The sequence below is a fragment of the Coptis chinensis genome, chromosome 3, assembly GCF_015680905.1.
Source record: "Coptis chinensis isolate HL-2020 chromosome 3, ASM1568090v1, whole genome shotgun sequence".
In the NCBI taxonomy this organism is placed as follows: domain Eukaryota; kingdom Viridiplantae; phylum Streptophyta; class Magnoliopsida; order Ranunculales; family Ranunculaceae; genus Coptis; species Coptis chinensis.
In genome coordinates, this window is record NC_141458.1 from 4,791,369 (window position 1) to 4,808,390 (window position 17,022).

The window sequence follows — 17,022 nt, forward strand, 5'->3', positions numbered from 1 at the left end:
CAATTCACATGACAATTTGTAATGCCTGCAATTAAAATATATATACAACACTAAATTAGACTAGATTACTTTGGAATTAAATTGAGTTATTAAAATAATATTTAAGAAAGGGAAAATTGATTTTAATCTCTAACTTACTTGAAGAAGAATCAAAAGTTAGGTGAATAATCAAAGTGAAAACTAATACAAATCCACAATTGTAAATAAAGAATTTTGAAAATGAGAGGATACTAGATGATCAGAAGGTGAAATGGTGAATGAGGGGTTTTATTATTTTTTTTTTACTCTTTCTTTTGTATTCGAGTAATTGACTAATTTAGGCAAATAATTAATAAGGTATATAGTCGTTGAGAGAGATATCTAGTCGTTGAGAAGAGATATGTTTTTCTTTTTTTCGATACTGATCATTTATTACATATCTTATTTCCTATTTTTACGAAAATAATTAATGAAGAAAGAGAATATGAGGGGATATTTCCGTTGTTTATTGTGATTTGTGAAATTTCCAATTTTTTGGGCTTTTGATTGGTTTGGGCTTGTGATTTGCCAACTAGGCCTTTTCTACAAATACTATTTTTTGGGGCCTTGTATATTGGGGGCCCTGTGCGGTCGCCCACATTGCACCTGCTCAGGGCCGGCCCTGGTCACCATACTTTCCATTGATATGCCATTATATTTCCAGTTTTACCCTCTCTTTTTTTCCAAAAATTACAAGCCGTACAAAATCCAATAGTGTTAATTTGAATTAAAATAAGAGTAGATATGTCATTTTAATCCAATAAAATTTTCAACAAACACATGGGCCCAATGTTGGAAAAGTAAAAGAAAAAAAATATTTTTTTTTCAAATATTATATTTTTCCAATTATACCCACTCTCATTTCATTAATTTATAATATCCAAAACACAAAAATCGAGTAAATTCAATTAAAGATAAGGGTAGATCCATAATTTACAAATTTAATAGAAGGAAGTTCTTCTTTTCATTTTTTTTTTTCCAAAAATTAAAATGTAATTGAGAGTGATGGAAATTGAAATAAATGTTTATTAAATAGCAACATTCAAGTTGAAAGTGTTTACTTTTTACTTTTTTTTATTTAATTTAATAATAAGTATTAACAAATAAAATAAAATAGACTTATGCAATAAAAAATCATCTATTTAATAAAAAAAAAAATGAATTCACACTCATAGAGCGTGCACAAATGGATAGTAGGAAATTAATACTTTCATATTCCCTTCTCTACTTATAAGTCTCTGAGTAGGGGCGGTTCAAGGCAATTGGGAGCCCTAAGCAAAGTTTAAATATGGGGCATTCTAATATTAATATATACCAATAAAATTATTACATCATATGGATTTGTTTATGTTATTTCATATGAATACAAACCTCAATTTATTTAACAAAGACTTTAGAAGGTAACAATTATTGTTAAAATTGATCACAACCTTTTCTTTTTTCTTTCTTGAATAGTCATCTCATAAACTTAAAACTTCAATAGATTTATTTAACAAAAATTGCACAAAAGAGAAGAATTTTACACTATATATATATAAAGAATGAGGGAAAAACAAAAAACAAAATAAGGATATAGGTAAGATTGAAGTGTTGGCTTCAATGTCTTATATTTGATTATTTGTTATAAACTGACGAAAAACTTTAATAAATTATAGAGGAGTGTATGTTTTTTTTTGTTGGAGAAGACAAAAACGTGAGGAAAACAAAGGGGTTTAACGTGATTTTTTTTTAGTTTCCAATTTTCCAATGTAAAAACATTTATCTAACGGATTAAAATAAATGAAAAACAATAGTAGATTTTTTTTTTTTTTTTTGGCTAATAAAGTAATAGTGAATTGTGGGCTAAAATATATTGGGGGCCCTTTGGTTGTGGGGCCCTAAGCGGCTACTTATTATGCTATGGGTTAGAGCCGACCCTGTCTCTGAGAAAAGGAAGAAGATGAAAGTTGAGGTCTAATTCATTTTGTGGATTTTTTTTCCAGTCTAGTTGTTTTTACTCTATTAACAAAATAACAAGTTTTACCATTAACCATTAACAATTTTCAACTGGCAACATGCTATTTGATTGTGTTTCAGTTTGAACGTAACACAATGTATGAAACTATAATTTCCATAAATCTTGTATACCATACTGTTGGAAGCCATTGACTACCAGAAGCAGACCTACGATAATCCTCTCTATAGATGAGTGGGTTTCTACCTACGACCTGATGTTGAGGTTGAGGGGTCGGGAATGGCTGCACTCTTACTTGGGATAAGAGTTGTATACGTATCAAGTTTCTTGGGTGAACTTGAATCAAGCCTTACGTAGTTCATCTCTCTCTATTTATAGGTGTTTGATCTGACTTTCCTTATTTGCCTCAGACCGTTGTCAAGTGTAGATCCATATTTTGTACTCTCTTGATGATTCGTCATTACTCCTGCTGTTACAAAGTAAATGTCTCCTTTATTGGTGCGTTGACTAAGCTTCAAGATCGCGGTAAATCATTTGTTTCCATGTATGGCTGTATTTGATATTTGGGATGACCTGAGTTTGGGTCGTGGTTACGTCCTGGTGGCGTGGTACGACTTGGTGATATACGAGTTGTGATGATACGATCTGATGTGTGGACACGTGTGCTGTAGTGATTGGTTTGAGAACAGAGAGTACTTACACAACCCCCTTTATTTTATTTATTTTTTTGGATAGCGGTGCTGTGAAAAGAAAAGATAAAATAAAGTTCTTTGCACGTGTCATACAGCTGGTTTATTTGAACGGTTTTGGAAAATGTGCAGGAACTATTTGGATTTGATCCATGGGCCCAACTTGCGGCGAGTTTGTGGGCGGGGTAAGTTGGTTATGATTATGTTTTGTGGGGAAGGCAAAACGTTTTGGTTATTTCGAGATTTGTGCAGCTAAAGGGTTTTTGTGTCTGAAGGTCATTCGTCTCCTCATTTTATCAAAACAAAGGAAGAAGCAAAAAAAGCAAAAAAATTCCAACCTTTTGTCTCCAGGTGCGTTTCTTTTTTATAAACAAAGTTAGATCTTTTTGTTTCCTTTTCGCTTTTGTGTTTGTCATGTCAATTACTAGTGGGAGTGTGAGCGGGGAAGTGTTATTAGAGTCGAAGGAGACAACTGTTAGTGATGGAGATGCTGGTGTTAGGGCGTGTAGTGGAGATGAGGCGTCATCGTCTTCGTCGTTGGGGGTGATGGCTGAGGAGGCGGGACTTGGGTCGGTAGGAAATATTATATTGTTAATCTGAAGGGGGGAGTTTGGTTGGGTGAACTCCGATTTGACAATTGATAAGAGCCCAAAACTATAGTTTTAACCTCTTAATAATATTACATTTAGACCAATTATGTTTATAATAAATAAGAGTTAGTTGTTTATGTACTTTTGTGTATTTTAGGTCTTGGAGTCAACTATGTGAAGAAATATATCACTTTTGCAAGAGAAATGAGCAAAAATTGGTTGCTAAGAAGTTCTATGGTTAAAGCCCAAGTTTCAAGGAGAAAAAGCTTTTTTAAAGCCTAGTCAAAGCTGAAAAGTCAAAGTTAACGCGGGCAGAAATAGAACATAAAAGTCAACAGAACTTCCGCAGGCCGCCGTATCTTTGGACTCAGACCTCAGAATGGGGCCTATTATATGTCAAAACGACCGGCTCGGAAAGAGCTTTCTAATGTTTTAAGCCCTGATCCAATCAGAGGAGTAAAAGTAGATGAAAAGGTTATTACAATAATTTCTAATAGAAAAACCATTTTTGGACTTAAGTAATTAGGTTTTGGGCTTGATTTAGTGGCCCAAAACCTAGCTCCAAAGCCTATGCACGTAATTGTAAACATATCCCTCTCCTATATAAAGAGGACTAAGGCAAAACTCTAACACACTCCTACCTCTTCTCTTTAGCAAAATTTCCCTATTCAGTAGAATTAGTATTCCCAGTTGTAAGTTTAAGTAGTTAATATACGATTATGTAAGTTGGTTGTTATTTGAATTTCAAGTTGGTTTAATTTTTGTCTATGCATGCTATCTATTTTTCATAAATCCCACATTCCAACCTGTTTGGGGGTGGCATAATTTGCTTAGCACTGTATTTTACCATATCCACATGTTTTTAGAATTAATATTGCAATGCTTAAGGAATATAGTATATGAGCATCCTGCTAATAGGGTGTAGCTAGAATTAGCTACTGTTGTTTAGTGCAACCTCAAGTGTTTTTTTTTTTTTTTTTCGATAATACCTTATATATATAAAACTTCAAACTTAAACCGAAACCGACAAAATATTATGAGTCAGGAGGCACTGTGGAAGCTGACACACTTGCTGCTGGTGATGTGCCCATTTTGCCAACAAGTGTGTCTCTCCATTGTCTTTCCTACTTAACCACTTAAATTTACAAAAAGTTAAGGGAGAGCTTAATCTAATTACATGATCTCTTAAGCTCTCATACTGCCAAGAACACTCTTGTCTATTAAGAGCCTTGATGCTTTCTGAACAGTCTCCCTCTACCAAAAGCTCAGTCCATCCTGATGTTAACGCCAATCCTACAGCTACCTCAGCTGCCACCATCTCAGCTTCCTCTGCTGATCTGGCTTGGTACCTCCTAGTTCCTGCCCCCACTATCTTCCCTTCATTGTCCCAAGCAATTGCCCCAGCTGCTGCCTTTCCTGTTACTACCTGAAAAGAAGCATCAAACCTAATATTAATACACTCATTTGGTATAATGGAAAAAATAGTGTCAAAATCAAGTTTGGTATCAGGTAGGTCCTGATCAGTAGAAGCTCTATGCTCAAGGTGAGATGCAGCTAAGCTAGCATAGCATTGTTCTGCCTCCATCACACTCCTTCTGATTGTCCTTTCTCTGTTTGGTTGTCTATGCTCGAACTTGGCTTCATTTCTGGCTTTCCAGGTGTTGTACATAAGATAGCATGCTTGTACCCCAGCTTGGGATTCATGCTTCCTTCTGTTGTTGCTCCATCTTAGGAACTTAGAAACCCAATTTCTGACCACATTCTTTCCATGAGCCTCCATTCTCGGGCCCAGACTTGATGAGAACCACATGGCCCTAGACCAATCACATTCAAAGAACAGATGGGCATCATTTTCCAACAGGTTTGAACAGAAAGGGCAGGAGAAATCCCCTAGCATTTTCCTAGATGCCAGCCTATCCCCCATTGGTAAAGCCTCCATATAGACCTTCCAAAGGAACAACTGGATATTAGCTGGCAATCTAGATTTCTAGAGAATCTTAACATCCTGAGTATTGAAGCTGGAACTCTGCCCTACATCCTTATCTTTGGTAAGATACTTGTAGGCAGATTTCACAGTGTACTTTCCAGTCTTCTCTATACCCCAGACCATCTTGTCCTTTCCCAGACCCAAAAGTCTGATCACCACCTCTTTTATTCTGTTAGCGAGGATTGGGGGGAAAAAGGCTGTGAGTTTAGCCTCATCCCACCCAATCCTATCCTCTTTGAACAGCTCATCCACTTTTAGATCATCTAGTCTGGAGTCCTCCACTCCTAGCTCTCTCAGAGTCTTAGGTTTTCCATTACTAACAACCCAAGGGTCATCCAAAATAGAGGTGGAGTTTCCATTATGGATCCCCCAGATCAGCCCCCCACTAATGAGATTGAAAGTTCTATGTATGCCTTTCCAAAAGAAGGAGGCTAGGGGGTTCCCAAACTTCTCCAATCCAGTTTTTTCCATAGATGCTTGCTAGGGTTTTAGTCCATACAGAATTAATATCTGTAGCTGCTTTCCAGGGAAGTTTTCCTAGCATAGCTAGATTCATATCCCTCATCTTTCTGAACCCCAATCCTCCAACAGATTTGGGTTTACATAAGTTATCCCACCCTATGGTATGGACACTTTTTGATTCCTCAGTCCCGTGCCAAAAGAAGTCTCTGCAAGCTTTGTCAATCTTGTTGCAGGTAGACATAGGTAGCATATATGTAGCCATGGCATAAAGGGGGGTGGCTTGTATCACAGACTGGATCATGGTAGCCCTTCCAGCCTGGGATAGCACCTTAGTTTTCTACCCTTTAATCTTATTATGTATTTTATCAACTAAATAATCAAAGTCCTCAGCCTTTTTTTGTGAAAGCATGATAGGAATACCCAAATATTTCTCTTTGGGGTCAAACAATCTCATCTTCCAGAACTTTTTCAGCTTGAGTTTATTTCTAAACTTGATATTTCTACTGCAAAACATGCTGGACTTATCAAAATTTATGAGCTGTCCTGAAGCAGCACAGTAATCTTGAAGAATCCTTTTTAGATGCCCCCCCCCCCTCCTCTAGATTATCTCTGGTGAACAGGATAAGATCATCAGCATAAAGGAGATGAGATATTGGGGGGGAGGCTCTTCTAATCTTTATCCCATGGATATGCTCTTCAGCCTCAGCTCTAGCAATCATCCTAGAGAGGGCTTCAGACATGATGATGAAAAGATAAGGGGATAGGGGGTCTCCTTGTCTGAGGCCCCTCTCAGGAATAATCTTGTTTAGAGGGCTGCCATTCAGCAACACTTGGAAAGACACAGTGGATAAGCACTGCTGGATCAGATTCCTCCAAGTATGAGAAAAACCCAGTCTTTCAAATATGCTATCTACCAAGGACCATTCCACCCTATCATATGTTTTAGACATATCTAATTTTAATGCTATCCACCATGACTTTTATCTTTCATATGTTTCATATGGTGAAACATCTCACAGGCCAGCCCTGTGTTATCCCCTATATTTCTCCCCTTAACAAAAGCCCCCTGGAAAGGGGAAACAATCTTATTCAAGTGACCCTTCAGCCTATTGGCTAAGATCTTGGAGATCACCTTGTAGCAAAAGTTGCACAAACTGATGGGCCTAAAGTTCGCCACTGTCTCAGGATTACTAGTCTTGGGGATGAGAGCAATGTAAGTTTCATTAAAAGTAGGGTTTAAAACCCCCTTGATGAAGAAGTCCCTTACAAAGGCAACAATGCTCTTGCCAACAATATCCCAAGTGTTTTGATAAAAGCAACCTTGGAAACCATCAGGACCAGGAGCTTTTAAGCTCCCCATCTTTCTAACCACTCTCCAAACATCCTCATGGGTAGGAACAGCAATGAGAATATCATTCTCTCTTTCAAAGATACAAGGATGAAAGAGACTAAGGATATTCTCATTTACTTGAGGGTGATCGGAGCTGAACAGAGTTTTGAAGTAAGAGTTGATATGGTTTCCCACTTCAGCTCTTCCCTCACTCCAGCCACCCCCCTCCTTACTAAGCCTCTCTACTTTATTCTTCCTTCTTCTATAGATGGTAGAGAGGTGGAAGAATCTAGTATTCCTTCCTCCATCTTTCAGCCAATGATTAGTGGATTTCTGTTTCCAGAAGCTCTCCTCCTTAGCCAACCAATCAAGCAACTCAGATTTTAAGACCTTAGCTCTTTCATAGTTGGTTAAGGAGAAAGGTTTCTTTAAGACATCATCCAAATCCTTATTCACTTTATTAATATTAGTAAAAATATTACCAAACACCTTTTTATTCCAAATAGTGAGGTGTTGCTTGGTTATCTTATGTTTGAGGATGACCTCAACATCAGGCAAACCATGGGTAACAGAGTTCCAAGCAGTATCAATCACAGGCATACAAGACGAATCAGATAACCACATGTTATAGAATCTAAAAGGTTTTTCATGATACATATTATTATCAGCAGTAGCAGTAAGATTAATCATGATACATAAATGATCAGAGGTGGCATTAACAACATTAGTGACTTTCATATTAGGAAATTGGAGAATCCAGTCCTCCGAGGCCAAGGCTCTGTCAAGCCTCTCTATAATATGGTCATGAGGTCTTATATTATTACTCCATCACTAGTAGAAAAAAGGGCTTTTGTGACTGTTTTAAAAAGTTATTTGTGACTGTTGTGTTCGAAACGGTCACAAATGGCAAAAAAGGGCTTTTGTGACTGTTTTAAAAAGTTGTTTGTGACGTGTGTTTTCGAAACGGTCATAAATGATTTTTTTCTAAAAAAAAGTGCATATGTGTGGAGAACTATTTGTGACTATTTCACTAAAATAGTTATATTTTCCCAGAGTTTTATGTGACAGTCGTAGAAGACCAAATTCTAATTTTTTAGTCCCGCCCCACAATTACACTAAAAAGAACTACTATGAAGCCCACGTTCAAGTCTCCCGGCCCGCTTTCTTCAAACACTTGCAAGTTTGTGCCTCAAAGAAATGCTTCACAAAAAACAAACAAAATGAACACACGATCTCTCACGACTCTTTCTTCACTTCTGCCGATTAGGATTATTTGTTTTTGGAAAATTAAGAAAATAACCAAAAAAACCCTTAATCTAACCACATTTTGTCTTTGTCTCCTTTCGACCAAATACAAATTCACTCCTTTTTAGTGTTTTTAAAATAAAGATTTGATTTTCTTTATACTAATATTTTGTTTCGAGTACCACCGCTATATTCACTAATCTTTGAAAGGAGAGATGAGGAAGAAGCAAGGCAAACTGGTTTAGAGCTCTCTGTCTCTCTTATTCTCCCCCTTTAATATCCATTAATTATTTTTACAATTTCAATAATATAGCATGCTTGGGTTGTTAGGGTTTAGAATTTCCGATAACTGTTATTATTTCAATTTTTTATCCAGTTATTATTTTTGTTAACTGTGTAAACAGTTCTGAACGTGTTACATTTTAAACAATTTTGTAGGTGGGTGCAAAAAAATACAGGGTATTCTATATCAGTATATCGATGGTTGAGCTTGCTAAGCGAAGTAAATAAGTGTGGCCCATCTTGCTTACCAGGTAAGATTGTAAGAATCACTTAATCGTCATGTTTTAAAGTTATTTTTATATTCCATCGATGATAATCTTTGTATTTCACTATATTATTGAATCGCCTATCGGGAAATGCTCAGTAAATCAACTTCTCTCTTGCTTTAGGTTAGAGAGCTTGATTCGAATATTAGGTGGGATGACCTTGAGAATATTCAGACTTTCTCTCACCTGTCCAAGGACTCGAGAAAAGCAATGAAACTGTTCAAAAAGGTGACCATCCGAAGGAAGTGCTTTGAAGGAACATATATTAAGTATCTTCTTTATTTTGGAAAGAGAAAGGCTATTCCTGATACTGTAATTTGTAATGGCATCAAGCTTGAAGTATCTACCAGTGAAAGGAAGAAGTATTGGGTGGCAGAATCTCTCATTCCTTTGCATATCTTGAAGGCTTACAAAGAGAAAAAAAACTAGCTCGAATATCCAGCAAGATGAAGCCTGGACACATTGATTTGGGGGGGAAAGTTTCTAAGAAATCCTCCAGGAAAAGTGGGCTTCTGCATCTTCTCTCCGAAGGACAACTATCTGATTACTACAAGTGTGGGCATTGTAATAAAGATGTTCTGATCAGGTAAATTAAATGCGCAGTACCGAGAAATTGCTTTCTTTTATGTTTTCCTTCATGTGAGTGAATTGAGCTATATATTATTTACACCAGTAGATGTTTTATCTGTTTGTGTCCCTTAGTATTTTTCTTACCCTATTATTAGCACCTGAATTTGCCACCTTTTGTTTTTATAAATTTGACTTCTCAATAAGCTCTATATTCTATAGTTCTCCCATTGCCTTAAATAAAGTAATTACGAGCCGATAATATGGACTTTCCATACATATTTAGCTTGGCATAATTCTATTTGATGCCTCTCTCATTCAAACTTTATTCTGACTTTTCAATTACCATTTGACTAAACATGACTACGTAGCTTTTGCTCGATTGCCTCAGTTGGTTCCATTATATTATGAAGTACCAATGAGATTTTGTTTTACCCGCATTGACAATATCTTCCTTAGTTTCATACTTTCATTATGCAAAAGAATTTGGCAATTTAAGGAGGTCACTCATTTGTTATGCATTTCCTGTTGCAATCATTTTCATTGTGCTTTTTATGTGTCATCATGTTGCTAATTGTTATCTCCTTAATTTGACAGGGATGCGTGAATTGCCGGGACTACGAAGGTAGATCTTTTTTGTGTTTCTATTGCAATTTAGGTTTTTCATTAGTTGCTAGAATCCATACAAAATTTTTACTCAAAAGCAATCCCAAAATCTTGGCAATGGAGATTTCCTTTCTTTGTTGTGACATGTTACGCTTGTTATTTTTCCAAATATAGAATGTTATCTAAACTGTGACCATATCCCAATTGTGGCATTTTGGTGTCATAAATGTATTTTCAGTTTTTATTTACGCCCTTTTGATTTTTGGGTCTTTCACCATTTTAAGATTTGCTTTCGATATTTATGTTCATTCAAAGTTTAATTCGTTTTGGGCAATTAGGGTTTTTCACTTTTAGCTTTGATTGATCTAAAAAATCCCTAATTTTACTGAAAGTTTACAATTAATGGAATGCACTCAAATAGTCAAGGACTATATTAGTTTGTGGTATTTAGAGTTGCATATAGGCTGACAGTATAGTATTAGTGATGGTTTGACATTGCTACTCAGGCATCTTGAATATAGTGCATAGTCAAGTGCATGTCATATTGTCACAATTTGATATAGGGCTACTGCCAAGGAATAAGTTTCCGTCAGAACTCATGTTAGTTATATTTGGATGCTACCTAAGTCTTGGTGATATGAAATATGTGATGGTTGCCTGGATTCTAGCTTCAGCTCCTTATGTTATTTTGTTTAGGGTCAGGGAAGTAAAGAAGGAATCTACTTCTGTTGCTTGTAGTTTCATAACTTTGCTCTTTTAACAAGGACTTCACTTTGGCCCCTTTATGAATATCAGGTGCTTCTTAATTACTACGTGTTTTTTTTTTCCAATAATTCTTTTGTTTCTGCTACTATACTTGGCTATGTGATGATTATTTTATTTTGTTTCCATGTTTATATGATGATTTTACTATAGAATGTTTCTTATATTTCAGTGGACATCATCACCAAGTTGATGTTATTAGTCTCTATGTGAAAGGCTGATATTTGGTAATGTTACTAGCAAAAGTGATAGAGTTGTGTTTAGCAGTTTGCGCAGGGCAGAAAGTTTGAGTCGTGTTCAAGCTGGGATTCCGCTACCTACATGAAAACGTTACCCCATCGAAGTCTACATTCAAAGCGAACCAAGTTTCATTGAAGATGTTTGTGCTAAAAGCTACAAAACTAATTGAGGGTTTCAAACTGAAATTTTCATCGTTCATATACTTAACATTGATAATGAATTATCGTAGTTTACTTTTTCGACTCTTAGGCACTTAAAATTGATTAAAGTTTACATATACTTTTTTTTTTCATCTCCTTGGGGTAGGCTAAAAGCATTGGCAGTACGTTTATTAATTTATAGGTGCTTTGTACCTGGTTGTAAGTGTTTGAGTTATTCACAAAGGGTTTGAGTTGTACATGTCTTCCCCAAGAACAATTAATGGGTATTGGACCTAAGTCTAATTTGGTTTAACTTAACAATAGACAGATTGTTTGTTTGCGATATCAGGGTTTCTTATAATTAAGATGCTTATAATGACTTGTAGCTTGTTTTAAATAGTTTCGGTCGACTTACCCCTTAGATATATTAACAGTTGCAATTCTGCTTATTCACATAGGTATTTATGATCTTGAGTTAACTATTTTGCATTCAACTATCATACGTACTAATGATTTATTTTAAATCCTTAAGAAATATATTATATATAATTTGTGCATACCTAGATTACTTGGTTACCTTGTATATTGGTGCATTCTTGGCTATTTTATATCAAGTTATATTGAGTGTCACCACCTCTTTTCAATTGCAGAATTCAAATGGGCTAGTGTGTTAAAAGATGTGAGCTAGGATTTTGGGGCTCCCTTGGAAGAATGAATGCTACCAGTTGGGAAAGCGCTGTGGATTTGTCCAATTTGTTCATATGTGGGTGATCAACTTTGACAAGATTAGATTATTTTTTCATTTAGATTTGGATTAGGTTGATTATATTTATATGAATTAGATGGGAAATGTGTTATTTACTTCATTACGTTTTATGATTAAGTACAAATATATATTGGTTATCCAAGGGGATTGGAATGTTTCAATGAAATTAGCAATATATATGAGTGTTATTTGAAATTTAATAGATCATATTCAGGTGTGTAGTTTATTGCAGATCCCCAATTTTGTGAGTAAGTATATATATATATATATATATATATATATATATACATATATATTCGCGTTTTTTTTAATAAAAATATATATACATATCACGGTTTTACCCAAACCGTCATGACTAATGGTATTTTTTATGACCGTTCAAAATGATGAATGCATAACAGTTTATTTAAAACCGTCACAAATGATATGTTTTTTTGTGACGGTTTTTTAGTAGTTGTTACTGTTTTATGTAGTGGAGAGAAGCTAGTCTGGAACAAATATTTGTGACGGTTTTGGGAAAAAAAAATGACCCCCACTCCGTCACGGTTTTGGAAAAAAAAAAAACAGTGACAAAAGACTTTTTGTCACTGTTTTTAACAGTGATATAAAGCCTTTTTTCTTGTAGTGCATGTAAATTTAGGACCATTGAAGCCTAGGTCAAACAGACCCAGGTCGTTAATGAGTTCATTAAACTCAGACATGCTTCTACTAAGAACACTAGTCCCTCCTATCTTTTCATCTAGGGAAGTAATCGCATTAAAATCCCCAAAAAGACACCAAGGTCCAGGGATCATATTGGCTACTTCCCTGAGCTCAATCCAAACTTTATGCCTATTACTAGCAACCGGTTCACCATGCACAAAGGAGAAAAACTAGGTATTATTACAATGGTAATTTCTAAGTTTACTTGTCACTTGGTTACGAGAAGCCCCCAAGATTTCCAGGTCCACACCTTCTTTCCAGAACACAGCAAGCCCCCCACTGCGACCCAAAGCTGGAACACTGAAGCTACCACTATACTTAATCATCCTACTGATCTTCTTTATCTTATCACAACCAACCTTAGTTTCAGACAAACAGATAATCTCAGGGTCAAACTTACCTACTAAGTCCTTTAGATTTTGAACTGCCGTGGAGGAACTGATTCCCAGGCAGTTCCAGGCTTGTATCATGGTTGATGAGGCAGCTGTTGTGGGACAGCTACCGCGAACCCTGGAGGAGACATAGACCCCCACTACTTTCAAACTCCTCACCACCCAGTTTAACTTTCTCATACCCACTGATGACCTTATCCGGACTCCTAGAAACAAAGGAGCACTCCCCTATACTGTGTTTCTTTCCCTTGACCACTCGCATAACCAACGAATCATCCATAGCTAAAGGCTGAGGTTGCTTGAACAAGGAGATACTGTTATCCAAGCAACCTCAAGTGTTAGAAGCATTAAGATTGCTATTTTGATTCCATGCTTAAAAACATATAGGTTTGGTGTTGGAGTCTGCTCTCGGCTGTTTCTATTTTGGTTTTAGAAGTCTTTTTCTTATTCCATTTCTTTCCTTATCAATTTGGGAACCTTGGAGACCTTTTTTTAAGAAACTTGTGTTCTATAAATACATGGCACGTCATGTACTTCACTCTACATCTTTCAAATTCATCTCACAAATCTTGCTCAGACCGCGCACACCCTTATATTCTATTAACACAGAGCATGCCCGCGTTGTAATCCAGTATCGCAGAATTTGATTTTGTCAGAAGAGAATGCGCGCGCCCTCTTACATAAGCCATTCTGAGCGCGCCCACGCCCTTAATTCAACATACATCCAGTACGTTTTTTTTTTTTTTTGGTTTTTTTGCGATAAATTCCAGGAGTTCAATAGTGTTTTGTTTGCTATGAAATCTCCTCGAATCATACCGAAGCAGTCCTTTGAAGAATTGCTCAAGAGTGACACATATGGGTTCTTGTTCCGTGACATGATTGTGTAGTTATGATGGTAGACTCTAATGGTAAGTGCTGATAAATCTTATTCTCCTGCACTTACTGCTTATTTCTATAATAATTGTAGGTTTTTTTATCGACAAGATGGGGAACAAGTGTTCTCTATCACAATTAATGATGAAACAATGGATTTAAACAAGTTTTTGTTAGCCTATGCTATTGGACTTTCTATGCTTGCTTCCCAAGACTCATAGGGCTATGTGTTTGATAATGTGTACATCTATAATTATGAGAATTTCCAAGAGACCTATAGGGCGGGGATTTTTCGTGTAGAGGACCAAGGGCAATATAACGTTGCCCTTGGTAGCATGTCCCTTAACTTAGGCACTATTATGTTCTTTATTATGCTGAATATTTTAGGAGAATGACATTTTTCTTCTGTGAATAATGACACTTGTGACGTCTTCCTTGCTATAGTTTAGGGACGTATGTTGTATGACCTTCCCCAGACCTTAGTGTCTAGTTTAGCACAAGCTCATAGTTTGAAGCATAAGTACCTTCTTATGCCTGTCTTGGTTTGCCACATAATGTTATGTTTCTTTCCTGAGTTTTGTACCCGTTTCACGGATTGGGTTGGGGTTGACATTATACGACCCACCAATTGCATTGTACGCTATTTACGTGTTATGAATTGGCCGGGGCATCGTATACAATCTCATAAGGTTGCCCCTTACACCCCATTAGACCAAGTAGCGCTTAAAAGGTTAGAAAAGGTAGATGATAAATGGCATGAAGCCTAGCAGATTATCATGGCTTGGCAGGACGCAAAGGAACTTTACTTCATTATAGGAGGGGAGGACAACGTTTAGTGCTGGATATAAGGTAAGTTTTACTTTCTGTTAGTGTCTATGTAACGCCCGTATTTGTAATATGTATTTATTTATTTATTAATTAATTAATTTTTTTTAAATTTGTTGGATTGGATTTGGGGTATGTGGGCCTGATTTTTGGGCCCGAGTCTGTGTTGGGCTTAGGTTTCAAACTCAGGTATATATATTCATATTTTTCCAGAGAATTGGGTTTTTGGATAAAAATAAAATAAAATGAAGGCGGCTCACTTACTAGAGAGTTAGAGCGCAACGATTCGGACTATGAGGGATTCGTGGAGCTTTTAATTAATATGAGTAGTTATTTTGCTATTTCATGGAACCTATAGTTGTTTTACGTGTATACAGAGATATTTATTTCTGTCCAAGGTTCCCATTTTATTTATGCTTATTCCCCTATTATTATTCGGCGTCCTGTCGTATTGTTAAAACTCTGTTGAATCTCTGAAATCGAAATTGAACTGTGGAAGCTTGATTGGTCCCGTTAATGGCGCCACGAGCCCAAAATAATGGAATCGTCGTGCCTTTTTGTTGTTTGAACTTTTTTTTTGTTGTTGTGGTGGTTTTGTATTGGTTGGTTGATGTCAGGGTCAAGTGCTTGATGTTGGTTATTGATGGTTGGGTGGGTGCTGTTGGAAGCCTTGAAGAAGTCGTTAAGGAGGCGCCAGCCCCATAGAAATCGGTCCTGTATATTTATTCTGAACTGTTATGTTGTTGTGTTGGTATATGCGTTTGAACTATTAAACTGTGATTGGGTTGGTTGATTGATGATTGGGGATGATTTGGTGCTGGAGAATGGGTGATGTCGAAGCTTTGAGAGGGTGTTAATGGCAGCGACAAGAAATCTCCCAGTTTTTATTTGAACTTTGTAACTTTGTTGTTAGGGTTTTGGTTGAGTACTTGAATGGGTTGTTGGTGATGGGGTAGTGTAGTGTGTGTGAGGGCTATTAATGGGTGTTGTTGGAAGCTTGAAGCAAGCTATTAATGGCGGACGACCCAGATCCCATTTAAAGGGAGGGTTATCAATATAGGAAATCGAGTTGGAGCTTTTATTAAAGTTATTGGGTTTTTGTCAAGGATCGAAACCGATGTGATGGGGAAGGGAGAAGTGGTGGCCAGACGTGAGCTGATCCGGTGGTGGTAGCTGGTGAGGAGATGACCTGTTGGTGTGGTTGGGCTTGGGCTTGGGCCGAAGCCAATGGGTTTGTTTTCTTTGGGTCGGAACTTAGATTGTTTTGTTTGGGCCAGGTTTAGTTTAAGTTTTTGGGCCAGTTTCATTTCTTTTCTTTGGGCCAGTTTCTTTTATTTCTTTGGGCCAGTTTCAAGTTTGTTTTGGGCTGGTCCATATAACTTAAAATAGATCCAATTGGGTCTTTAAATATTTAGACTTTTGGGTTTTAGTTTTGGGCTTTGATTGTGGACTTTTGATTGTTTAATTGTGCTACGTTTTATGTTGTAAATTGTATGGACAAAGCAAATGCTAAAATGTTATGAAAGCCTGCATAAATTGGTTTGTCATTATCTAAGAAAGATTTGACGTTGATATTGTGTATTTTTGACACGTGATGAGATAGAAATTTTAGGAGACATAATATTCCTAAAACGCTATAAAAATGTTATGTGGTACGTTTGGAGAAATTATGACGTTATATGGTATGTTGACATTGTTGTTCTGTTAAATGATAGCATATGTTAGGATATCTATTAAATGCAATATCTTTGAGAAATTGATATAAACGCTCCATTATTATATCAATGAGATGCTACTATGAGGTAGTATAATATTTGTAGATATTCCCCACGGGATTGTGGCTTAGTGCAATAATTAATTGGCACGTACGTGAAAGAATGAAAGGTGTTATGAGATGTATTGAGATATTTCTAAATATTGTGGCTTAGTGCAATAATGTATTTGACATGTACGTGATATAGTAAAATAGTTATGAGATATAAATGTATGACACCTGAATAAATTACATAACGAAAATCCTAGAACCTAGCTACCACAACTCATGTGATTTAGCCCTTGTGATGGGCGTATGTGATATGATTGGCCTTTCGGGAGTTTCAGTGAATCTGAATCTGAATCTGAATGGCCCTTCTAGCGTAAGTAATTTGATTGGCCCTTTTGGCATTTCAGTGAATCTGAATGGCTCTTCTGGCGTAGTCGAATGGTGGCTTGATTATTCCGTTCACAAAATTAGAACGAGACGCCACTACACCAAAACTACCATTTTCTAACAGTGTTAATTTTACATCAGTAACGGTTATATATGTTACTAGCTTTATCACGGAAA

The 17,022-nt window shown here is 36.4% G+C and overlaps 1 protein-coding gene across 1 annotated transcript; it reads right to left on the bottom strand.

Moving 5' to 3' along the window:
- Window positions 1–4,285: 4,285 nt before the first annotated feature.
- LOC147507437 (uncharacterized) lies at window positions 4,286–5,175 on the bottom strand. The gene is made up of 2 exons (XM_086596279.1): window positions 4,429–5,175; window positions 4,286–4,375 (listed from the first exon to the last, which is right to left on the bottom strand). Exons 1-2 carry the CDS (start codon window positions 5,173–5,175, stop codon window positions 4,286–4,288), a joined length of 837 nt encoding a protein of 278 aa, XP_086452405.1.
- Between the last annotated feature and the right edge of the window lie 11,847 nt (window positions 5,176–17,022).